The following is a 25,847-nucleotide window of genomic DNA, read 5'->3' on the forward strand; positions in this document are numbered from 1 at the left end:
ATGTCAGCTATCAGCAAGGCTCCTCCCCCTGGGCCTAGGGCTAGCGGGCTGTGGTCGGATCAGCAGGCTTCATCTCCTAGGGATGATGCTAACTGAGACTCAGCCGCATGGGCAGCACATATAAGAGGCCAGGGGAGGCTAAGCCATGTGGGGGGAAATGCTGCGGATGTGGCATGGGTCACCCCTCTCAAGGCATGCCGGCCTGCCACCACCTTTGGAGTTCCCGAAGCGAAGCTCCATAGAAGTGGTGGCCACCGGTGCCCGGACCGTGGCCCTGCCCGTGCTCTGCTCCGCCTCTTCCCCTGAGGCTCCCCTTCACCGCTTGCTCTTCTGCCCCCTCATCTCCTGTCGCTTGCCTAAGGCAGGAAAAGGTGATGGGGGCATGGCCCCATGGCCTGCCCTGTTCCAGGAAGGAGGTGGAGTGGAGCGAGTATAGAATGGGGGACCTTGGGGGAGGTGGCAGAGAAGAGTGAGCAGCAGGCGGGTGAGGTCTTGGGGGAAGAGGCAGAGAGAAGTGAGCGGCGGAGCCTCGGGGAAGGAGGCGGAGAGGAGCAAGCAGCGGGTGGGGCCTCAGGGGAAGAGGCCGAGCAGGGGCAGGGCCACAGGGGCCAGGCACTGGTGTCCCCCGACTTCTAGGGAGCTTCTGGCACTCGCGTGTGAGCCTCCCCAAACAGAAGACTCTCACGCCGCTATACTAGGCATGCTAGGCACAGAAGCGGCCAAAGCAGGGGCCATGCATCCCTCTAGACCCAGAACTGTCCCTGGGAGGACCCCCCCACACACACACATGCTCGTATGGCACTAGAGCAGTAGTTTTCAAACTTTTTCTTCTGGCGACCCAGTTGAAGAAAATTGTTGATGCCCGTGACCCAATCAAGCTGGGGATGAGGGGTTTGGGGTGTGGGAGGGGCTCAGGGCTAGGGCAGAGGATTGGGATGCAGGGGTGAGGGCTGTGGGGTGGGGCCAGGGATGAGGGGTTTGGGGTGCAGGAGGGGGCTCTTGGTTTGGGGGGGCTCAGGGCTGGCGCAGGGGATTGGGGCATGGGATTGGGGCATGGGCTTACCTCAGGCAGCTCCCGGTCAGTGGCGTAGTGGGGGAGCTAAGGCAGGTTTCCTGCCTGTCCTGGCACCGTGGACCACACTGCGCCCTGGAAGCGGCCAGCAGCAGGTCGAGCTCCTAGGTGGAGGCACGTAAGCAGCTCCGCAAGGCTCTCACCCGCAGGCACTGCCCCTCCACCCCCAGCTCCCATTGACCAGGAACCGGCCAATGGCAGTATGGAGCCGGTGACTGGGGTGGGGGCAGCGTGCGGAGCCCCGTGGTCCCCCCGTGTAGGAGCTGAACCTGCTGCTGGCTGCTTCCAGGGTGCAGCGCGGTATCAGAACAGCAGGGCTGCCCAGAGGATTCAGGGGGCCTGGGGCAAAATGGGGGAATGGACATAAAAAAAGGCGCCTCCCGCTGCGGCTCTTGTACTCACTGGGCAGCGCTCCAAGTCTGCAGCGGCGGCAGCGGTGGGTCCTTCACTCGCTCTGCGTCTTCGGCAGCACTGAAGGACCCGCCGCTGAAGTGCCACCGAAGACCCGGACCGCCACCAGGTGAGTAGCCAGGGAAGGGATCCTCGGCCAGGGCTCGCGGGGCCCCTGCGGGGCCTGGGGCAAATTGCCCCACTTGCCCCCCTCTCTGGGCAGCCCTGCAGAACAGGTAGGGACTAGCCTGCCTTAGCTGGGCAGCATCGCCGACGGGACTTTTAACGGCCCAGTCGGCGGTGCTGACCGGAGCCACTATGACCCAGTGCCTTCCATTCCGCAACCCAGTACTGGGTCGTCACCCATAGTTTGAAAACCACTGCACTAGAGGACCCAGGCGGTGCCTTTCCTACTGCCCATCACGAGACCTTGGGGGAGAACTGCAGGGAGCTACCGCAGCCAGAGACTCCAGCCAGCTGGGGAAGGACCCCTGGACAGTCCAAGCAAAACTTGAATTTTCTCTCTAGCCTGTACTGACTGGCTGTTTGATCCAGGCTCCCCCTCCGCCCCAGGTGGTGCAGCTACATTGGAGCTGGGGGTGTCATTTCTTGCAGATAAACCCTCACTAGCGCTGATGGCTAGCACCTAAAAACAGAAGGGTAGCTGCGATGGTGCAAACAGCACAATCCTGTCCAAGACCCCTGTATGTCCTCTGGGTGGCTAGTGCCTCCTGTCACAGCTACGCTACTGTTCTTAGTGCGCTAGCTAGATCAGAGCTAGTGCTGGTGTGCCTACCCCCACTGGAAATCATACCACCAGCTCCAGTGTAGACACACCCACAGTCATTTCCACTCAGGTCCCCTCCACACCTGCCCCTCCTCCTCTGCCTTCCCCCCCCTTCCCCTGCCCTCACCCTTTTCTTTCCATTTAGCTCATCCCGCCTACGGAAACCCACAAAACGTACAGTGGCACTAACAGGATGTTTGCCTCTATTACCTCGGTCCCCCTGTTGGTGTGTTCTACCCCTTCCTGGCTTTTGGGAGCTGTTAGGGGGGCATCTGCCCCCGGGGATTGTGCTAGAACAGTGCTTCCCAAACTGTGCCCCACAGAACATTGCTTGTGGCCTGCATGTACAGCACATGGAGCTGTCTCCATCTTCTCGTTTCCAGAGGCTTCTCTTGGTGTCCCCTGATTGGAGGTGGGGCTGGTAGTAGCACTGCCTAGAGGTAAGGTTGCCTGACACTTCCTGTTATAAGACCTGGTTTTCAGCTGCTCTAAAGTCGGGCAAACTTTAACGGATCAGGCTGAAATGTTTCATGCCAGGCACCTGCCTCAGGCTGACGATTGTGGGAAGGGTTCAGCTAAAATGCTCCAGCCATATCTGAGAATGAAGTCGGGGGAAACGCTTTTTTTTGCCCATATTAAAAATTCTTCAAACTGTTTCCTTGAGAAGCTCTCTGCTTTGGAGCAGGGACTTGAAATGTGGCAGGGAGGGTTGCCCTGGTGTCAGAAACGTGTGTGTTTTACCAGCCACCCAAAGTTAGCCAAGTTCTGTAAGTCTTGGGAAAATCACAGTTCACACACGCTCAGGAGAAGTTTCCTAGAGTCTGGTACCCAAATTCTCAAAGGATTCCAACTGCACTGAGCATGCTCCATCCCCACTCAGTTCATATGTGCTGACCAGATTGCACATGCTCTGTCCCCCGAGAGCGACTGAACATGTAATGCTGTCTCTCCTGTGTGCTTGGTGCGCCTCCTGCTGGAGTGCAGATGAGAAGAAACCTGCCTGACTTGAATGCGGAGGAGCAGAGTGGAGGAAGGAGGGATAAGAGTAGAGGAGGGACAGGGAAGAGTCAAGAGCCAGATCTCAGAAGTGAGCCCAACTCAAAGAACTAAAAGGACAATAAATTAACCAGGGAAAAGGTTACAAATCAAAAGCAGCTCCAAGTTTCTAATCAGAACCTTCCCACTAGCAGATTCTCACCACAGTGAAATCCAGAAATCAAAGCAGAGCCGTACAAAACTTGCAGCTCGCTGATCCCAAACTGGGAGAAGACAGTAGGAGACCCCACGTGCAGTGGAAACCCAGAGATGATTGATTGTGCAACCAACCTGACAGAGGAGAGACTGAAAATTAGAGATATTTCTGCCCCACACCTCCTGATTGCGAAGCCTGTCAGAGTGGCTGCCTCACACCATCCACTAGCAAAGGACTTTCATCGAGATGTGGAGGAGGTAAAAAACTGCCTGACTATGGGACTAAGCGAAGAGGCATGGAGAGCATCCCAGCTGCGCACCATGAGGTCTTCCCTTCAGCACAAAGCCCAGCTGTGAAGAAGGCGATGCGGTCAGCGCTGCGCCAGAGTGGAAGAGAAGGCTGGCCTGTCTTCCCAGGAGACGCTCAGTAGCTCAGCGCAGTGGGAGCAAAGTAGCTGGGTGCCCAGGCTCATGTCACAGACGCACCCAAGGGCAAGGAAATCCCTGCATCCAGAGACCATGAGAATTTGTCCCGTTGCTGAGAGCTACAATGGTGGAGCTGGTCTCTTCCCGGATCCTGAGATTTCCCTGGGGCTGGCATGTGGCCATGTGGGGTCTGGGTTATTCTATAGCTCGACTGAGAAGCCGGACAAACAATAGAGTGAAGGGTTATGAAGAAAATAGCCGTGATCTCTCCCCGCTCTGGTTCGGGGGAGAAGAGGGTTTGAGTCTTTGGGAGTTTGCTGTCAGACAGGTCCTGCTACGAGTGTTTCTAGGAGTTTGGCTGGGAAGAGATGGTGCAGGGAGAGCAGGGGGTCCCATAGAATTGGGGTTGAGGTGTTGGGGAATGGACCGAGACTGCTAGTGTTTTGCTGAGCCCCTGCCTCTCACGGCCACAGCGGACAATTCTCCTCTCCTGCCTTGGAACAGGAACATCCACCCTGCAGAGAGCTGTGTTCTCCCCTAAAGAGCTGGCAGGCCGAAACCGGGGAGCATGGAGGGGATGGACCCAAAGGAAGTCCGAGTCCATGGGAGACACTGGGCAGATCAATGCAACAGGGAGAGAGAAATTAGCAGTAGCAGAAAACAAGCCCAGCACAGTTCTGATCGGAGTCAGGATCTATCACTGAATTGACTCCCCCTCACGCTCCCTGCTCTCAGTGCACGGGAGACTACCACTGGACTGGGGGGAGGGGCTGGAGTTCAGTGTTTCCATGAGGGTCCCCGCGGGGGACAGACAACTGAGCTCTCTGGCTGAGTTCACACCCAGGCTGAGATGCCTCCTGCATGCAGATGGGACCCTGGCATTGGGGCCTGTAACACTTTAGTTACTGATATGGACTCTCCCCCTTAACTCTGTCTGAGCACCCAACCTTGTATCTGGGGCCTAAAAATACAGCAGGATGTGACTCATGACAATGCAGCATGGCTCTCTGTCACCCTCTAGTGGTGAGGCCATGTAAGTGCTGCAGGAGCATCCTCACAAGTACATTCCTCATATCCCTTTCCATGTGGACATGTGCTGTCAGTTTGCTACACAGACATTATATAGCAGGGAGGTGTCAATGGGACAATTGCTCCAGTCACATATGGGCCACAGTGAAGGTCTCGCCCTCTAGGGACCTTGTTATTCTTGGCAGGGCTGGATACACAAAGAGGGCGGCTCTGTTAATGAGGGGATGCCCTGTACTACTATCACCTTTCTGGTAATAACCTGACTCCCAGAGGATAGGGGTTTTCAGGAGTTAATCAAGAGCCCTGAGGGGCTGACTGACCCATCACTAGAGTCACAGTTGCTGGAAAGCAGGTTCATCCAAACTATTTGGTGATTCCCTGGCCCTGGCTCCTACAGTCTCCGAACTCAGGACTGGTTCACACCAGAACAAGAGCCATATTCTTCGGGGAATTCTCTGCAATCAGTATTTCACCCAACTCAGTCTAACCCATGTCAAGGTGTGGGTCTGCTCTGGAAAGTGACAGTCCCATGTGTACTGAGCCTCACTGAAACCACATCCTATTTACTGAGTTCACACATAAAGAGATTCTGTCCCTAACTGAGAGCCCTGCACACTCCTCCTGGGATCGGAGAGTCAAGCTGGGTTTCGTCCTTCTCATACACCATTGTCAGTTGTAAAAATCCTGCAGGCCAGATTCTGCCCCCCGTTATGTGCTGCCGTACAGACCTACCCTCAGGGACATTTGGGCAGCCCCTTTGCCGCTGCTGGCATTGGGCAGACGTCTGAGAGCCAAAGGTAGCATTGTACTCAGATACCAACCAGCTCTGCGGATGCTGCACCAGTCAGCACACAGCCCAGCTCCCTCCCGTGCAATGGTGCTGGCCCGAAGGGCTCACACGAGTAAGAAGTTGTACTGTTTGCCACTGCGTGGGGAAGGCGTGACTGCTATGCCCAGGGAGCAGCTCTGTTCGATCAGAGGGGGCCATCTGGCATTTTCTTCCATTGATATGACTGTTGATTCTCTCCATGCTTTGCTCTCGTCCACCCTTGACTCTTTTGCCCCCATCTCCCTTCACAAGGTCCCAGCCCTCCCAGCCCCCAGCCCTGGCTCACACCCAACATCCACCTCGTCTGTTTCTGCTCTTGTGCTGCCAAGCATCTCTGGCCGAAATTTCGGAACCAGGCTGACTTCCTCCAATACAGATTTGTTCTCTCCTCCTCCAGTTCTGCCGCCTTCCCAGCCAAATGCCTCCACTTCTCCACCCTGACTGACTCCCACTCCACAATCCCAGCCGCCTTTGACTCCTTCCTCAAACCCTCTCCCCATCCTGCCTCCACTTCTCTCTCTGCACACACTCACTCACTTCTTTAAAGGCTGACACTGACAAAATACCTTCCCCTCCCATCTGTAAGATCTGGCCTTTCCTATCCACCCACACAGCTAAATCTCTCACCCAGGCTCTAATCATCTTGAGTTTTGATTACTGCAACACAGGGGTGATGAAAGCTCCCTAAAAGTGGCCCCTCCCTCCCACACCATCCCTTCCCCTGCCCTCACACTGCCCCTTCTCCTTGAGGCCCCACCCTCACGCCAGCTCTTCCCCCTGAGGCCTTGCCCCCATGCTGCCCATTTCCCCCCCCGCCCGAGTCCCTGCCCCACCCCTTCCCCCAAGGCCCTGCCCCCACTTGTTCCTCTCTGCCCCCTTCCCCCAATCGCTCACCCCTATGGCCGGTAAAAAATGAGGGGGCCTTGGCCCCCTCCCCCCCATTCCAGCACCCCTGCTGCAACACCCTTTTCTCTGGCTTTGACTGATGCATCCTTACCTTGCTCCTATTTGTTCAAAGCACTGCTGCAAAGATCATTTTTACTTTGACCATATCACCCTCCAATTTGCATCTCTCTGCTGGCTCCCCTTTCTCCTCCACAGCCAATAGAAGATGCTAATCTTTACTTTTGAGTCCCTTCCTGGCCTATTCCCACACTCTGGCTCATTTCTCATACATCACTGAGATGCTGACCCCCATCTCTGATCGGCCCAGGCTGCCAAGCTTCATTGCTCACTGGTTACATTTTCAAACAAGCCCCTTGGTGCTTTTTCTTCTGCTGCCCCTCATGCTTGGGAGGTGCTCCCCATAAACATCTGCAAAGCCACCTCACTGTCCACCTGCAAATGCCTCTTTACATCTCTCCATTGCTGTACTGCCTGCACAAGGCTTAACAACAGGCAGTCGGCTGGTGTACAGAGACCACCCAGCTTATCATGCTGACAGTATTGTCTCGTTGTTTCCTTATGCTCCCCGTCAGTCTGAATTCTGCCTGTTGTCTCTTGTCTCAGCCTGTCAGCTCTTTGTGGCAGGGACTGTCTTTGTGTCCTGTGTCTGTACAGCACCTAGCGCCTGGTCTGTGCCTGTGGCTCCTAGGTGCTTCACAATACGAATAATAACACCAGTTCCTTTTCAGAGGGGACAAGCACTGCTGAACTGCTGTTTTCTAAGACCCATTCCAATACACAGAGCTCTGCCCCAGCACTACTGACAGAAACATGCAGCCACCCAGGCAAACGGAGATGCAGGGACCCTCCCAACTGGAGGCAACCCACTCCTACCTGTGCCAGACGAGTTACAGATGCAGCCGTAGAGGGTGACGTCATTGATCTTGTAATCCCAGTTGACGGGGAAGCTGTCCACCAAGCTCAGCATCTTCTTCACGGCGTCATAGATGAATATGAAGCTGATGAGGGCACAGAAGCCTTCCTCGGTGAAGCGGGTAAAATACTGCACCAGGTAACTTGCTTCGGTGGCCACCAAAATCAGTCCGAAAAAGGCCACCCAGAGGCCAATCCAGAAGCGGAACTCCAAGTAATCCAGGCTGTAGTCTCTGGAGAAGGGATGGGCCCAAAGTGTTTCAATGAATCAGTCAAACACAAGACATGACACTTAACTCTAATCGCTAAGGCTATGATTTAGTCACGGGTATTTTTAGTAAAAGTCATGGACAGGTCACGGGCAACATAGAAAAATTCACGGCCCCTGACCTGTCCATGACTTATACTAAAAATACCTGTGATTAAATCTTGGCGGGAGAGGGGGCGCTGGGAGGCATGAGTGGGCTGCTGTGGGGGGGGAGCGTATGGGGGAGCCGCTGCTGGGGGGACACCCAGGGCCAGCGGCACCAGCTGCTGGGGGCTGTGAACTGTGGATGCTCTGACTAGCTAGCCAGGGACCACTGCCAGGGCCAGCAGACCACAGCTGCTCCGGCCAGGGATCGCAGCTGCTCCACCCAGCCAGCTGCCTGGAGACCACCAGCCGGGGCTGTGGACCGCGGCTGCTCTGGCTGGCCTCCTGGGGACTGCTGCCAGGGCCAGTGGAGTGTGGCTGCTCCAGCCACCCCGGGACCACTGCCGGGGGCCACTAGAGCAGCAGCTGGTGTGGCTGTCCCCAGGGCCATTCCAGCAGCAGCGCATGTGGCTGTCTTGGGGACTACCTGAGCAGCTGGCACCGGAGCCAGCTGCGTGGGCAGCTCTGGGGTCAGCTACACTGGCCCCTGCAGAAGTCACAGAGGTCATGGAAAGCCATGGAATCCGTGACTTCCACGACCTCCGTGACAGATACAGAGCCCTACTAATCGCTAATAGCAGCATGCTCTGCCTGTCTTTAGTGCCACCTGTCCAATGACCTCAGCGTGCTGGATGGAGCACACAGAATCACAAAAACGCAGGGCTGGAAAGGACCTCGAGAGGTCATCAAGTCCAGCCCCTGTGCTGAGGCGAGACCAAGGAAACCTCGACCAGCCCTCACAGATGTTTGTCCAACCTGCTCTTAAAATCCTTCAGTGATGGGGATTCCACAACCTCACTTGGAAGCCTGTTCCAGAGCTTAACTACCCTTAGAGTTAGAAATTTTTTCCTAGTGTCTAAACTAAATCTGCCTTGCTCCAAATTAAGTCTATTACTTCTTGTCCGACCTTAAGTGGAATGGTGAACAATTGATCACATCCTCTTTAGAACAGCCCTTAACAGATTTGTAGATTGTTATCAGGCCCCCCCCCAACATGGGCAGCAGATATAATAAGCCAGGGGAGTCCAGGATCCCCTGGGAATTGGTCCTGCTTTGAGCAGGGGGTTTGACTAGATGACCTCCTGAGGTCCCTTCCAACCCTGATATTCTATGATTCTCCCCTGGTGCTGCAGCGGCCGCAGGACCCCCGGTTATGGGGTTTTGGGGGGAAGTTTTTGATTTATTATGCCCCATGCAGGTTCTGGGGCAGCTGAGGAGGCAGTATGTGCTATTCAGCTTCTTGGGTTCATCAGTAATCTCTCTGGACTCTGGACTGAGTAGCAAATACCACCTCCTCAGCTGCCCCAGAACCTGCATGGGGCATAGCAAAACCTTCTTCTGGACCAGAGACACTTTTCCCAGGCGGCTTGAGGTCTGGGGAGGGGAGGTGCAGCTCAGCTGCCACTGGCCTGGGACTCCTCTAGGCAGGTGGGGGTGGGCCCTTGGGGCTTTGGCCAGTCCAGGGCTCCTCCGGCCAAGGGGGGTGGCACTCAGGGCTCCTTTGGCCGGGGGGGGAGCTCGGGGCTCCTCCAGGTGTGGGCAGGGCCAGCTCCAGGCACCAGCTTCTCAAGCAGGTGCTTGGGGAGGCCGCTACAGAGAGGGGCGGCAGGTCCAGGTATTCGGCGGCAATTCGGTGGACGGTCCCTCACTCCGCCTGGGAGTGAAGGCCCTCCCGCCGAATTGCCGCAGCAGATCGCGATCACGGCTTTTTTTAGATCGCGATCGCGGCTTTTTTTTTTTTGGTTTTGGCTGCTTGGGGCGGCCAAAACCCTGGAGCCAGCGCTGCGTGTGGGGGAGCAGGAGGTATGGGGCTCTGGCTGCAGGGGGGGCGAGCAGAAAGGGCAGAGCCAGAGCTAGCCTCCCTGAAGGGGGGGCTCCACCCACCGCCCATGCCCCCCAAGTCTTCTTTTCTCCAAACTAAACATGCCTAGTTTTTTAACCTTTCCTCACAGGTCAGGCTTTCTAAACCTTTTGCCATTATTGTTGTTCTCCTCTAGAGTCTCTCCAGTTTGTCCCCATCTTCCCCAAGGTATGGCATCCAGAGTTGGCCACCGTACCCCAGCTGAGGCCCCCCGCCCCCCCAGTGCTGAATAGAGTGGGACAATTACCTCCCACGTCTTACATCTGACACTCTGCTAGTACCTCATGACAGCCTGCCAGGCAGCTGAGCATCATTAGCCCCCTTCTACACATTGGGAAACAGGGCCTAGAGAAGCAAACACTAACAGACATGCCCAAGGTGATACTGTGCATTAGTAGCAAGATTGGGAATTGATCCCAGCTCTCCCCACTCCCAGGCTGTGTTTGAGTCTCCAGAGCGATTTCTAATGCCATGGCCATTGCACAGAGATATGGAGCACAATTCTGAGGTCAGTGGTGGCTGAGCCAAGCTCAGCACATCTGGGGAATCACCGATGAACTGCTGGCTCCAGCTCTCTGCTCTAGGCCTGGCCGTGAATCCCTGCAGGAATCATTTCCTTTGCGTGATGTTGGAACTGGGCCATGCCGGGGTCTGAGATATGAAGCCCTGAAGCTCTTCACTGAGAGACTGACCCAGTGGCTGAGGCCGGGGGTGAGGGCTGGTCTCGCTGGGAGGCTGAAAACAAGGGGATTCCCTGCAGGGGTGTCAGGGCCGAATGGGGGATTAGCTCTTTTCCAGAGTCACAGCAGAAGCCCTCCCTGTCCCCTAGCACAGCAGTATCCCCAGTGGCCCAACAGATCCCTTAGGAAACCAGCCAGGCTAAGGTGTTAAACACCTGGGATTAGTCAGTATCCAAAGAGCTGCAAGTCTCATTTGAAGCGGTTCAGGAAGCTCACTGGACGCAGTTACCCATTCAGGACAAGGGGGGACACTTTGAGATAGGCCTTTACTCACTTGCTAAAGGAGAAGAGGAGCCGTTCAAAGACTAGGACAGGGCCAGTGCTACTCAGGATGGTGAGCGGCTGGCCAGCAAAGAGGCAGAAGACAGCTCCAGCAATAGCGGTGCCCAGGAAACTCTCCAGCACTCCCTGAAACACAGGGAGAAACCCAGTGAAACATGAGCAGTTCAGAAAGACACAAGGTTAGGAGTTCTGTGAGAGGAGACAGGTGTAACTTTACTGGGAGTTGCCAGGTGGCGCTGTTACACACAGTGCTAGTTTTGTTTGTCTGAATCAGTGAGCAGCTGGCACCTGTAGAAATGCTTGCTGTCAGGTGTGGTGCAATTCTCTTTAGAGTCTCAGCACATCTTCAGTAACTTCAGCTCTGCCTAAGGAAATAGGATTGGGTGGCTCCCAGTCCTCTACTCAGACTGGTGGACCACATCTCATAATAGAGGCACCATCAGGAACTCAAGTGCTCTGAGATCTCCAAATGAAAAGCTCTAGCTAAATGCTATGTATTGGCATTACTGTACCCCAACTGCCCTGTTTCCTCTGCTCTGTTATTAATATGGCAGCTGGCACCTGGTTTACTTATGATTCACTCAGCACTGGACACAGTGCAAGACACAATGTCCATCAGAGCAAGAAAGACAATGATGTTGCTACAGAGGGGATGACACATCACCGTGGCACAGGAAAAGGGGCATCACACCGGAGGCTAGCACAGACCTGCATGTTATCGGTAGCGTCTCCCAGCATGCCACCAAAAGTAATTGCATTGGTAACAGTCGCCAGGTAGATATAGAGAATAGCCGAAAAGCACTGGATGTTCAGGGCGTCATAGAAGTCACTCCAGTACCAAGGGGCCTTCCTCCGGATGTCCTTTACCAGCCCTCCAAATAACCTGCAGACCAACATGGAAACAAGGAGATTCACGACAGAGAGCAGGAATCCTCCACACCAATCACTCTATATTGTACGAGCAAGATCCTCTGCTTAGCCAAGGCTGACCTGAGAGAGCTCTGCAGGAAAAATCCTAGAACAGAGCTATTTTCTCTCTGGAAGCAACATGTTCAAGGAAGCTACCAAACCCCTAGTGGCTGGCCCACTTGAGGGCCTATTTTAAAGCAGACATTGACTCCTTTTGATGTATTGACCAGAGAGAAATGTCAGAGATGGGCTAAGCCTGAGCCCCCCTGAGTCCCAGGGTCAGGTCTGAGTCTGCAGCTGTACCAGGCAGATGTGAACACTGAGTCCCAGCCCCCAACACCCTGGAATCTGGGAGGTTCAGATTCAGATCCAGATTTTGAAATGCCAAGTTCTGGACTGTTCAGTTTGCACCAGTTCTGGTGCGCACCAGATCTCAAGGTTGGAGACAGAAATTGGAACCAGGGGTTTGGTTCAGGCCTATCTCTATTGACCAGTGGTCAATATTTACCTTGGGGACTACAAGAAAATCTTGGCAAACCCTGTCAGTGCTATTTCTTTCTTATTTGTAACCGAGTTGCTCTTCGAGACCCCCATCAGAACCAGGTCCCATTGTGCAAGACGCTGTATGAACGTGAGGTTGGTCCCTGCCCTACAGAACTTAGAGGCTCGTTTACTGAAATGAAGTCAGGAGATACCTGGCTCCATATCTTCTGAATATCCCAAGGAACTGAATCCTGGTCTTTTATTTGCCTGTCTGGAGCATCCCCAAGATGAGACATTGGCTAGGAATGTAATCTGGGTCTCTGATGTGCTGCTAGGAGACCCCAGGGTCCGGAAAACAAGAGATCAGGGCCAGAAACCCAACTCAGGCATCTCCTGAGGTTCTCCAGAGCCCTCAGTGGCTACCAATCTGGCAGTGAGAAACCAGGTCCAGGAATGAACCTGTGTCTACTGTGTGCCAGCGCAGAGCACTAACTACGGGGCCTCCAGCTCCAAGCCAAACTGAGCCCTGGTGTAAGCGGGCACTAGTCCACTGACTCAGGAGAACTGCACCTACTTATGCCAGGGCTGACTCTAGCTGGCTTCTTTAAGGCAAATGTCTGTAGCCTCCCCAGGTGGACACTTACCTTCCTGTTCTCTGCAGCTCCTCGCTGACAGGCTGGTGCCCATGGGTATGTCTGTCATCAGCTGCAGACACGTTTCCGTTGCAGTGAGATTTCCATTCCCGGAGGTGCATGGAGATCCTAATACAACAAGAGAAACTCAAGTGGGCGGGTGTCAGCCCAGAACCATCCTCATTAACGAAACCCAACCTAGTTCCTCGGGCAATTTTTGGTATTGAAATCTCAACCCTACTGCTCTCTGGGAGTCTCAGTACAGCTGATGCTGCCCCTTCCATCCCCAGAGGCAGATGCATCTCAGCGGTCCAGATACACTGGAGAGGAAATACACAGAAATGGGAGGTAGAAGCGGGATACTAGTTTTATCATTGAGTGGAGTGAAGGGTCTAGAGGCCAGGTGGTGGCCATGCAGAGCACTTAAGTTTTAAACCACGACTTGAAATAATTTGCAGCGATGCAGAGAGCCTTTCCTGCTAGAACACCCTGCCGCTCCAGCTGGGCAGCGAGAGAATCCTGCAGAGCTTAGCCACGGGGATGGGAGACAGGGACTGAGGGGCGGGGGGCGCCTCAGTTAACTGGGTCCCACCCCATTCAGGGCTGGAAAGATGGTGAACTGACCTCGAATTGACTCCACCTGGATGACCTGCATTGGTCACCGTGGGAGCTCTCCCTGACACATGAGCCAATGCAGAACATGGTGTGTCAGTGCCATGTGCTGCTAGTGACCTGCCCCACTGGAAGGTGTGTTTCACCTGCACAAGGTGAAGGTTAGCCCCATGGAGAGTGCATTGGAGGAATCACACGTGCAGGCGACACAGGGCAGGCCACTTGTGAGGGCCATAATGTCTTGCCCAACTTTGGATGGGCAAAGGCACTTAGAGTCATTGCTGCTGTCTGAGGCTACCAGAGCATGCCCCAATGGCGAGGACTGCATTGGCAAAGGGTGGACATTCACCCCAACAGATGGTGATGCTCCCTGAGGCTGCCAGACCTCACATCCACTCTCTAGACTGCCCTTCAGTCAGTTTTCTCTCTTGTCAGTCCTGTCACCTTGGATCCCTTGGGGAAGCTAAGGTTACATCTACACTGCACACCACATGCAGCAGCATGTAGGGCATGTGTAGCTACACACTGCAGGGAACAGCTCAGCAGCTGGTGCCACTGCCGAAGTCTTTCCCCACTGACTCTCCCTGCCGATGGCTTTTACCCTATGCTAGAGCCTTTCACTGCAGTGGGGAAAGGCTCTGACAGCTCCCTGGGGCGCGGAAAGGCTATGGCAGTGGGGAGGCAGCTGCGGGACACTACCCTGTCAGTGTGAAGCTCCTGGTCTCTGATTGCTGCCGCTCCTAATGCTCTGCATAGCGTCAGCAGAGCTGGGGCTGAATCTGAATGCCGTGCACCGGGGGAGGGAGGGGGAATTTCAGAGCCAGAGCTCAGCTTTGTGTCTCGGGCCCAGCTCTGCTCTTTAGTAAAAGAGCCCCAGAAAGCTGCTGGGTTCTCCCCCTCTGGTACCTCTTGTGAGAAGAGGGCAGGCACTTTGGCGGAGGGATTCGGATGGTCGGGTCCCATTTGCCTGGAGGCAGCACAGTCAGCTCATCCAGAAACTCATCAATCCCTGCAATGAGGTCTTCTCTGTCCTGAGCGTGACAGGCAACTCGCTGGAAGAGCTGGAGGGAAACGCAGTTACATTATCCAGTGAATCCCTGTGCACGACCACTGGCTGAGATGAACGCTAAATGCTGCATCCTGGCACAGGGAGCTGCTAGGACTGATTACAGGTTTCTGCTAATGCTAGATGGGGTAAGGACCCTTCCCACCCTATGTGCCCTGTGTGCTAAGCCAGCCTCCCTGCACTGGGATTTTCAAATGGGGCTTCCAAAGGAACCTGAGCGAGTTCCAAGCCCAACTCCCATTGCATTTCTCTGGGATTCAGACTCCTAACTCCCTCTGAAAAGTCTCTGAAAAGCACAGCCCTAATATCATTGCCATCTAATCCTTGGGAAGGGCGAAGGAGAACAGTGGGCTGATCCAGTGCTGACCCATTTCTCCATCCTTCCAGCTTGGGATCTACAGAAGAGGATCAGAAGGTTGGCAGTGGGGTGAGAACGAGTTCTCATTGGCTTTGCCTGTGAAGACTGGCCCCCCGGCTTTCCCCAGAGATAGTGCCAACGTCTAATACTGATACTCCATACAGTCACTAGATCTCTCACCCGCAGCACTGTCTCCGACCCATGGGCTCACCTCGTCCGTCAGTACTGTAGCCACGGCCCTTCCAATCTCATGATAGGCTTTCACTTTGGCTCTGGGGCCCAGGAGGATAAAAAGAAACCTAGGGAGAGCACAGAAACAGTGAGAAATGCCCCCACTTCTGGAGTGAGCTCTCCTAGGGCCAGGGCCCAGTGTGTCTGAGGGCCAAGGACACACCACTTCTCTGAATTGGCTGAAAGAGGTCGGTCACCCAGGGACAGAGAGGGGCTGTGGTACAGCTGGTATCGGAAGGCTTGGAGAGATTGGGGTAAACGTGTTGCCCTTTGCCTCAGCCTTACCATGACCTTTCAAATGTGCCCCGCCCCCATCTCAGTCACTTCATGATAAAATTCCTGGTGAAGTTGCCGGCAACAGCTGGCTGTTGACTTCCAGCGCTGCGGGCTTTTGCAAATCACGCTCAGCAGATGTGAGGTAAAGAGGCCCTAGAGTGAGGCACCGAGATTCGACGCTGTTGAGCATGGTGGGTTTGTCACTAGATCAGTCTCTTCGTCTAGGTGTTTACACTGCACCCGTCTCCATACTGTCTCCGTGCCGAGATCCCCCACCTGGCACATCCTGCAGCCCACATCCCCTTTTAGCAGGCAAGGCCCCTCTGCTGACTGCATGCAGTCAGGCTCTTCATCACAGCAGTTGGGAGGTGGCACAGAGCAAGTGTCTGTCCTGGGAGAGCATGTAGATGGCTGGGAGATCCCAGAATCCAGGCGGCAGGATGGCTTGTCGTGTGCTGGTGCCAAAGCCCCTGCAGTGTGGGGCTCGGCTGTGATAAAGCAGCAGAAATTCTGCTAAATCAGGTATCAGGGGGTAGCCGTGTTAGTCTGTATCTACAAAAACAACAAAGAGTCTGGTGGCACCTTAAAGACTAACAGATTTATTTGGGCATAAGCTTTCGTGAGTAAAAACCTCACTTCTGAGGTTTTTACTCACGAAAGCTTATGCCCAAATAAATCTGTTAGTCTTTAAGGTGCCACCAGACTCCTTATTGTTTTTGCTAAATCAGGGTCTACCCATTCCCAACTCCCGCAGTGCCGCCAGCCGGCTTCCCAGGAGCCCTTTCCATGGTGTCTCCTGTCGCAGCCCAGAGACCAGCTGACAAGTGCAGTCTGAGACGTAGAGTCTTAGACTCATGCTGGGGAACCCCCATCAGAACCCAGCTGATCCACCTCCTTGAGGGCCAGTGCAGGGTTATTCCCCACTGTCTACAGTCCAGGGCTTTGCCCATCAGAGATGAAGACACCTCCCCGCAGGTCTCCACTAGCCCACTTCCCAAGGACAAGTGGAGAACTGTTCCCTACACTGTGACAAAATGCAGGCTGATAGGAGCTCCCAGCAGTTCTGGGTCAGCGTTGTAGGTGAGGCTCGCAGCTCATCTGAACAGCAAATATCTGATTATCATCGGGAGAGCGTCCCAACCTTGTCCATGTGCTATGGCATTGTCTATGGAGCTCCTGGAGCTGCTGATGCTTAGCAGCCCCACAGTGGACTATGAATGTGTGACACTGACACCAGAGCAGCTGTCCCCAGGCAGATCCTTCATTCGGACTAGCCATTCGCAGTGAGATGGACACAGAATTGAGATGAAGGGGTGTTTGCTTTGCTTTGCTTTTATTTTCTTGGATTAGCAGGGGGCAGGCACTGTGATGGCAGAAATGCCACTAAGCACTTATGCCCAGGTTTCCCTGAGTTAGTCACTTCTCAGGACCACAGACCCAGTGCTTGCAGGGTCCCAGGTAGGGAAACAAGTCAGTACCGAGGAGAACTCTGAGAACCCAACCAATGTATCTCGTACCAAGTTATACCTAACAGATCAGCAGCTGCTGCTCTCTGAGCATCTTTGCAGTGACTGGCTGATAGGCTACAGCTGGTAGTAGCATCTGCAAGGAGCTCTGACCCTGGGAAATTCAGGGGAGGATTGATGCATGGTTTCTGGGTAACTCCTAAGCACTTAGCAGGGGCGGCTCCAGGCACTAGCGCAGCAAGTGCGTGCCTGGGATGGCAAGCCGCGGAGGGCGGCCTGCCGTTCGCTGTGAGGGCGGCAGTCAGGCAGCCTTCGGTGGCATGCCTGCGGGAGGTCCACCGGTCCTGCGGCTTCGGCGGCAATTCGGCGGTGGGCACGCCAAAGGCGCGGGACCGGCAGATCACCCGCAGACACGCCGCTTGGGGCGGCAAAAAACATAGAGCCGACCCTGGCACTTAGCTAGCAAAGTCTCATCCCATATCACCAACCCTCAGCCTCACTTCTGTGCTCCCAACCATGGAAGTGACTATGTGATGCTGGAAGGAATTGATGAGACAGGAAAAGGAAGAAGAGGCTCCAGTGCAGTGATCTCTGGTGATGGCTACCTGCTGGGGAATGCAACCTCCGTCAAGGTCCCGAGTCCCACGGCCTCCTGCAGTCGGATGAAGGCAATAAATGGCTTCTCTAAGAAGTCCACTTCACCCACAAGAATGTTGGACACTTCAGCCTCGGCTGGGATCTTCTTCTGGAATTGGTTTTTTAGCTGAAATGAAACAGAGCCTCAGTCCAGGATGGGCCGAGCACGCATTAGTCCCAGATTGCTATTCAGTGGTCAAGGTCTATTTAAGTGTAACCCCTTTGGGGTTTAGAGAGCATGGCCCTTTAAATCTTTTTCCTAAGGGGGAGGGGGAGAGTAAGAAAAAAGGAGGGAAACTCCAGGGGGCAGCGGAGAGGTGGAGGCAGCCTGCAGGCCGTGGAAAAGTGAAGCAGCAGAGAACCTGCCTGAAGCCTGGGAAGGACAGGGCGGCTGATCAGGAACACCCCAGGACAGGAGGAGCACTGTGCCAGGGAGGGATTGCCCGAGAAGGACAGGCCGGAGCTGGACCCAGTATCATGCTGCCCAGAGCTGCATGGGGCTGTGAGTACTGGGGCTTGTGACTCTGCATTGGGGACAAGGAGGGAGGTTGCTAGCTAGTTAAGTGGGGAGGTGGTCGCTCTGTGTGGCTTTGCAGAGAGCGGCAGAAGAGGGCACCGGATGGGTTTGTTGGGGGAAAGTTCACTGGCGCCGAAGACGACCAGGAGCACCCAAGACTCACCACTGGACTGGAACTTTGCTCAGGACTCCTGAACTCTGTGTGCAGACACATTGCTCAGTGTCTGCCCTTCCAGACTGTGCTACCACTGGGCCTGTGGGGCCTTGGCTTGGATGCAGCCCTGTCTTACTGCTCCCCCTATATTTCCCCTTGTTGCTTTTCTCCTCTCATCCCTCTGTAAATAAATATTTCCCTTGTTATATCCACTGTACTTTTCCTGTGGGTGTGTGTGTTCCCCTGGGGTGGAAGGGATTTCTCCTGCTGCATTCCTGTGCACGCCTTCTCTTGGCCAGAGCTGCCTGCAGAGCAGACACCATCTTGGCCACGAGGGCGCTAAAGTTACATAAGGACATTCAGTGCTGGTGGAAGGTGTCTGACTGAGTCCTGAAGGCTGAACTATTTCAGGGGAGAAGGGAAGCGTGATGCATCCAAACCACAACTCCTCTGAGGCCCTGTGCCATCACCTCCAAAGCAACATATTTCAGCTTGCAGTTTTTCACCAAAAAGTCATAATTTTCCATCCAGCTCTACTAACGACCCTGTGTTCTCTGCCCAGAGCTGGCCTGCCATACCTGCTCCTTGAGGGGTGCTTCTGAAATCTCAGCTCCTGGATCCGACTGGTTACGAGCTTTGTCTGCAATGCAAAGAGAGACACACTAAAATCAGGAGCTGCAGAGGGACGTATAATGCTGCTTTGCATGGCTTTAACGTCAAAGCCAGCGTGCACCCATTGGTTAGAACTGCTCCCATAAGTGCTCTCTAGCAGGAGGAAATCCACAGCCATTGACATTTACTTTTCAATCAGCAAGTGCACTTATTGCTCGTAAAGATGAAGAAGTAACAGCGCCTGCTTCGTTCAGGCACTGGCCAGGAAGTGGTGGGTAACGGAGCCTTTTGTGGATTTGCCAGTGGACCTGAATCCTGACCTGTTGTACTCCCCGGAACTGCTGACCTGGCCCCCCCAATTCAGCTCTGCTTTTGCACCTCACCCCCTGCTATTCTATTCCTAGAAACCCCACTCTGCTCCACAGTACCCCAACCCCTTATGCTAGTTCTGGGCCCCTACCAGGCTCTGCTAATGCACCTCCCCGCCTGCTATTCCAGGCCTAGAAACATCACCTAGCTCTGCATCCCCTCCCTGGCTTTTCCACCAGGGGCCCTTCCTTGGCTCTGCAAATGCCTTGGCCTGACCTTCAGCCTCCCGTGCTCTTCCAGGCCTGAGCCTCCCAAAGAGAAGGCTGCCAGCCAGGGGCGGCTCTAGCTTTTTTGCCGCCCCAAGCACGGCAGGCAGGCTGCCTTTGGCGGCATGCCTGTGGGAGGTCTCCGGTCCCGCGGATTCAGCGGCATGCCTGCGGGAGGTCTGCCGGTCCTGCGGCTTCGGCGTACTTGCCGCCAAATTGCTGCCAAATCTGCGGGACCGGCGGACCTCCCGCAGGCAAGCTTGGAGTGCTGATGCCTGGAGCTGCCGCTGCTGCCTGCTTGTGCTAGGTTGTGCTGTGGATCTGGGACATCCTCAGACAGCCTTGAACAAGTCCCTGGGAGTCGCTGTTTGGGGGCCTGTCCTCAGGCAGAGAGGTGCTCCCTGCATCTCTCCTCGTCCCTCTTCAGAAGATTCATGCTGGACGATATTAACCCAGGTGTTTTACAAGCCCAGGGTCCTGTCCGATTGCAGCCTGGAGCTAGGGACCGCGTGATTTAGCTACACAGGGAAAAGGGAAAGTGAGGGTAGGGTGACCAGACGTCCCGATTTTATCAGGACTGTCCCAATATTTACTTGTTTGTCCTGCATCCTGACCGATGTTCGGTCGGGACACGAATTGTCCCGATATTTTGCCCCCCGGCGCACAGGTGGAGGGGGCTCGTGCCCCCCCCCCCCCCGCCCCAACTCTGCCCCGGCACCGTTCCGACTCCGCCCCCTCCCTCCCCCATTGGATCCCTCCCCACATTCCTGCCCTTGCCCCGCCCCCAGGCCCGCTCCCTCGATGCCCCATTGGATCCCTCCCCAAATCCCTGTCCTGGCCCCGCCTCTTCCCCAAGCACGCCGCATTCCTCCTCCTCACCCCTCCCTCCCAGGCTTGCGCTAATCGGCTGTATGGCGGTGCAAGCGCTGGAGGGATGGGGGAGAAGCAGGACGTGGCACCCAGCTCAGGGAAGGTGGAGGCGGAGCGGAGGTGAGGTGGTGGGGGCGGGTGGGGCGTGGAGCTGCCGGTGGGTGCTCAGCCCCCACCAATTTTTCCTATGCTCCGGCGACTCTTTTTTTTGCTTTTTGCTTTTTCCTCCGCTGCCAGCTCTTGGTTTTGTTTTGTTTTTTTTTTCTCCGCCGCCACCCCCACCCCCACCCCTACCTCCCCGCATCCCGATATTTCACATCTCTCATCTGGTCACCCTAAGTGAGGGTGATAGCCCAGACAACACTCACCCCTGCAGCAGACTGCACCGAGCTCAGCCACTCTCCTCAGCTGGGACTTGGTGGTGTGGTGCTGGGGGGTGCGGAGCAGCACAGACATGAGCTTCTTTCTCACCTCCGGCCTCAGGTTATGAGCATCGATCTGCGTGGCAATCACCTTCTCTTGAACACAAAATGAAAGCATCAAAGCATTGCTAGCTTCAGCCACACGCAGGCTGCATCTACACTCTGGAGCCTGGACTAGCACAGCGATGTCACCGGCACAGCCCCGGAGCACAGGCGCAGCCCATGCTGACAGAAGGGGTTTTCCGTCGGTGCCGAGACGTCATCGCCTTGAAGCACAGTAGCTACGTCGCAGGAAGCAGGCTTTCATCGCCATAGCGGGGTCTGCACTGGGGGTTAGGTGAGCACAGCAGTGTCAGGCAGCTCCCCCTCTGAACAATAATCCTCAATGCTTGGCCTGGCCTGTCTATTGAAATGGAAAACTCTTTGGAGCAGGGCCTGTTCCTTACAATGTGCAATGGGGCTCGGATCTCCAGTGCTGCTGCAGTGCAAATCCAAATAAAGCCCACCAGGGATGCACCTTGCTAGCAGGCGTCAGTGCTTTCATTAAAGGCGCTCCCAGGAGCCCGACCTGTGGCCAGGGAAGGGTGTGGCCAGGGAGGCGACCTTCCCACATTATCCACCTACCCACTATTTGCTTCAAACTGTGAGCATCTAAATCCAGCAGGACCGTCCCTTTCTTGATGCATGTCCTTAGCTCAAATAGACTGTGTAAGGAAAGGGCTGTGATGTGGGGTTTGCTCCATCGCTCTCCTCCATCTTCCACCTTCTCCTCAAATTTAATCCACCTGTGAAAAGAGAAAGCCAGAAGGCCGTCAGCGGAGCTCGAAGGGTTGAGCCAGATGCATCTGCACACGAGCACAGCAGGATTCCCAGAGCGGGAGTGCGTGGCTCTGTCGGGGTAGGGTGCAGGAAGAAGATGAGCTGTCAGCTACGGGGTCCCATTCACACAACTCACACGCGGGAAATGACCAAAGAGATTATTCTGCAGGACCAATTGAAGCAGCCATCAGAGCCCCGAGAGGCCAGCACGGAGGGGCAGGGCACCAAGTCATCAGAGGCTGAGTCACACACAGGTCTTTCTTGGGGGCGGGATGGCTCGGGGGTCGATAATGGCAGAGCCTCAGGAGGGAAGCCAAGGACTGGCTGGGCCATGGGCACTGAACTAGCCTCATACCAAAAGGGAAGTGCCTCCAGATCAGAGCAGAGATGCTGCTTGTACTATGGACAGAGCAGAGCTGGCTCCAGGGCTGTTAGCCAGGCACCTCTCCACAGCGCTGAACTTAGCTTTTCTCTTGTAAACACAGGTATTATCTGTCCCTTCTTCAGCAGGACAGGACAGCACAGTGCCCTCTAAGTGCCCTTTGGGGGAGTCCCAGCATGCCTGCTGGGAACGCCACGCAATGCCCACGCATGCTGCCAGATTCCAAACATTCAAACTCCGACAGCACACAGAGGCTTCCTTTGTATTAAGGCCAATCTGGAAAGCTGCTCTGACAAATGCCGGCTTAGGCTGCAAAATGAGAACAGCGTGACAGTGATCTGCAGAGGGAACAGTGCCAAGTCATTCCCCTGAAGTCACAGGCCCTGACCTCCCTGGCTAATGCACAGTGCAGGGGGCCTTGGAGACTGTGTATCCAGCAGAGGAAAGCCCCGAGCTGTTCTGAGAGCCTGGCCCAGCCCGGGACTCAGGTATAAGGTCAACTTCTCCAGATGAGTGTGGCAGTATCAGCCAGGCTTTGGGGATCCTCTCGTTGGTTTTTGAATGTAGAAAAACCTGCAGCCCCATAACCTCCGGAGCCTGTGTTCCAGGCTGAGGAGGATCAGTCCAGCAGCAGCAGTTTTGTACCCTCAGGAAAGAGACCCCCCCACTCTTGGGGCATTGGTCCAAGTTTACCAGACTAAGGCCCAGATTCAGAGATGAGTCTCCGATGGGGCAACGTACCCCTTCCCCCACCCCCTCAATAAGTACATGACTCCAGTTCAGCCTCCTTCAGACATCCCCCAGATACTCACAGATCCTCTCTGAACTTGGCCCCTGGAAGTTAAGGGATCCATGCTGGTGACAATCCAGGAGTTCAGTTATCTCTGCACTGATGACTTGCAGATCTGTCCCTCCGCCATTAAACTGTCTCCTTCCCTCCACCCACCTCAGCCTGTGGCTCTGACATCTCCTCCTGGATGTCTGGTCATCACCTGAACTGAGCTCCTTCCCTTCCCTCCCCTCCCAAACACACTCCTTCCCTCCTTCTCTGTCCCTGCCAGTCTCACCCCCCCACGCCTCCCAGTCACTCCGGCCCACAATCTCAGGGCTATTTGCGACTCCTTCCTTTCCTTGCCCCACTCATCAGGGCCATTTCCAAATCCTGCCGCTTCTTCCTCCTCAGCATCAAAGCCAGATCTCTCCTTCCCATCCTCACTGCAGCATCCTTCCGGCTGGTCTCCCACGCATCACCCCTTTCAATCCGCACAACATGCTGACACTAAACTCCTCTTCCTGGCCTGTCAGTCTGATGGCATAACTGCCCTTTTCAGGAACTGTCTTAGCACCTGACCGTTGCATTGTTTCCAGCGAGGGATGACAGACACGGGCATGTACCAGTGACAGCCTAGTTGGTAGTAAAGCGTCTGTCAGACCCATTTGTTTAAATGAGCCATCTCTCCCTAACAACAGCAAAAAAAGGAAATGTGCCCTTTGCAGCTCATTATATGTCCCCCGTGCGTTTTGTTCTGCAGAATATTTTACTTTTTCCTTGGCTACCGCCGCCCCTGAACAATAGCTGATCGCACCACCCTCAGTGTTATTCACCCACTTGGCATTTTTTGCGTCACCACAAAAACACTCATGCCAGTGGGCTTCAGGCTTAGCTTGCATGTGACACACCAGCATGATCCCATCAGTGGCTTTTCGAAACTGGGACCCAGAGAATGACCCAAACCACACAGACAAAGGTTGCTCAATGGATTTGAAAGGCAACAAATATAAAGTGAAGGCAGAAAGGGAAAGAGAAGGTAATACATTGCTCGACAATGTACAAACTCCGGAATTGCTGCCTCTCAACAGGGCTGGGGCAAGTGGCCTTTTCAGTTTCAAATAAGTTGAGTCATTTGAAACTGTGTTGGTGGAGGCCCTGTGAGGAACAACCTGCATATTGGTCCTCAGACGACGGACTAGATGGAATCTAACATCTCTGATTTCAAGCTAGGATACCCAGGAGTAATCCTCATGTGTCAGGGTGGAAGCATATTTCCAGCTGGGGCCAGGAAGAATTCTCCCCTCCCCGCAGTAAGATAGTATTTCGCCACTAGGAGCATCATGGCTATTTTAGATCTTTCTCTGTAACCCCCTGCATTGATCTCCATGAGCAGCAGCAGACTAGACTTCCAGGGGCATTGCTCTGCTCTGCTTTGGCAAGCCGTATGTTCCTATATTGGTCTGGTGGTCTGCAAAGTGCTGGCCTGTCCCCAGCCCACAAAGGACACATGCCCACAGCCAGAGTCTCTTTCCAGGCAGCTTTATTTCCCAACATAGGCAAAGCACCAACATGGTTCCTCAGCCCGCCCTGGGCTACAGCTCCCTTCACCTCTCTCAGTCCCTCCTGTTCCAGGGCCTCCTGCAGGCCTCTTCCTTGCTCTTTTCCCTGAGCACTGCCTCCCTTTCTACAGCAGGTTTCCAATGCCTCCCCTCCCACCAAAGACCTTCCTCCTCCTCCTGCTGCTGCTGCCCCTTCCTCCCTGACAGCCTGGGGCTGCCACTCTCCCTCAGCCACCCATGATTAATGGACAGGGCAGGTTGGCCTCGTCCCCTTAAAGGGGCAGACCACCCCGTTACATGGTCTCCAATGCGCCTCTCTCTGGGCTAGCTCTTGCACCAGAGTGCTTACCTGGCTGTCTGCTTCCACTGCAGGCCGTCAGGGGTGCTGAACAGCTCATTGAGCTGTATGAACAGCACCGGGCAGCTTGCTTCCTTTCCCTCCTCCTTCTGCAGCAGGAAGCCAACTCGCCCAGCAGCTGAGGAGACGCTGGAGGTGAAGATGCTTCGGCCAACTGCCTGGCAGATAACCACGGAGTTTCTGCTCTGGGGCCCATCTGGACCTGCCGGGTTGGTGCTGCTCTGAGCCTCCGGAACAGCATCTGCCTCCACGTAAGCGAGAACATCCTCATTCACCTGCACTTTCATTGTGTCAGGTTCCTGCTGTCTCAAATGGCGCTGGCCGTCCCTGGACAACTCCCTTGCCAGCGCCCTGGGTTCCCTCCAAGCCCCAGGCTGAGCAGTAACTCAGGTGATTCTAGGCATTTTGTCTTTATAAAAGCCCTGAGCCTGTTTAGGCCGGACACAGCCCAACACCTGGGAGCCCAGCCCCAAACAGTTTTATCAAAATAAGGAGGCCAGTTTTGCAAGCACCAGCCCCAGCTTGCTCCTGCCGCCCCATGCTGCCTGCAAAACACTTGTTTACCATCGTACCGTATTGGAAACATCAGCCTGCTCCGGACGTGCTGCAGTCTGAGCTGCGGGGGTCAGGGCGTCGACAGCCTGACACGGGGGAGAGGTTAGGACCCTGAAGGAGTTAGGCTCAGCAGAGATCTCCAATTACCCAGAACCCCCTGAACCAAACCCTGTTGGGAATGAAACTCCTAACATAGCCCTCCCCCCAACTTATTTTGTCTCTCTTCTCTTACCTCTACCCTTCCTTCTTTCCTTCCTTCCAGTCCCTTCGCTAGTCCGCATCACCTACTAGGTGCAGGGCTGGCACTCCCTGAGCGGCTAGCCCCCGGCTGGAGGAGAGGTCACAGCAGAGGACAGGCAGCCTGCCGCAGCCCCAGTATCGGGGACCTGTTTGAAATCCATTTCCGGCCACCCTGTGGAGCCCAAACTATGACCTATGGGCAGCAATGCCACCGGCTTTTGGCCCTTAGTGCTGAGAACCTGGCCAGTGCCTGGCTCTCTGCTGGCATTGCTGTTCATTTGTCTATTGTCCTCTAATGTTCGGTGACCGCGGCAGGGAGTTCACCATCCAAAACCCATCACCAGCGTCACACACTGGAGACACAGGCACTCCTCCCTCTTCCTATGCTCCCCAGTCAGTACACATAGACCCTGCCTTTGTGACCCCCCCCACCCCCACAGCTGGCTTTTTAACCCCCACGGGAGAGGCCAAGCACAGCTCCCCACAGAGGTCACCCTGCTCTGCCC

At 55.1% G+C, this 25,847-nt stretch overlaps 1 protein-coding gene across 5 annotated transcripts in view; it reads right to left on the bottom strand.

Moving 5' to 3' along the window:
• Positions 1-24,942, bottom strand: part of SLC4A9 (solute carrier family 4 member 9) — a 69,658-nt gene extending 44,716 nt beyond the window's left edge. For 3 of the 5 annotated variants that reach the window (XM_065555849.1, XM_042840764.2, XM_042840765.2), the window contains exons 1-11: positions 24,538-24,939; positions 21,281-21,441; positions 20,603-20,752; positions 18,756-18,817; positions 17,476-17,633; positions 15,109-15,196; positions 14,380-14,534; positions 12,874-12,990; positions 11,546-11,720; positions 10,830-10,963; positions 7,504-7,775 (exon numbers count right to left, since the gene is read on the bottom strand). In XM_065555849.1, coding sequence (XP_065411921.1) covers positions 7,504-7,775; positions 10,830-10,963; positions 11,546-11,720; positions 12,874-12,990; positions 14,380-14,534; positions 15,109-15,196; positions 17,476-17,633; positions 18,756-18,817; positions 20,603-20,752; positions 21,281-21,441; positions 24,538-24,833 — 1,768 coding nt within the window. In that variant the 5' untranslated portion in view covers positions 24,834-24,939. Of the gene's footprint in view, positions 1-7,503; positions 7,776-10,829; positions 10,964-11,545; positions 11,721-12,873; positions 12,991-14,379; positions 14,535-15,108; positions 15,197-17,475; positions 17,634-18,755; positions 18,818-20,602; positions 20,753-21,280; positions 21,442-24,537 lie in introns of all 5 variants that reach the window. The other 2 variants (XM_065555851.1, XM_065555850.1) reach the window with 2 other exon arrangements.
• Between the last annotated feature and the right edge of the window lie 905 nt (positions 24,943-25,847).

The sequence above is a fragment of the Chrysemys picta genome, chromosome 8 (assembly GCF_011386835.1).
Source record: "Chrysemys picta bellii isolate R12L10 chromosome 8, ASM1138683v2, whole genome shotgun sequence".
NCBI classification, from domain to species: domain Eukaryota; kingdom Metazoa; phylum Chordata; order Testudines; family Emydidae; genus Chrysemys; species Chrysemys picta.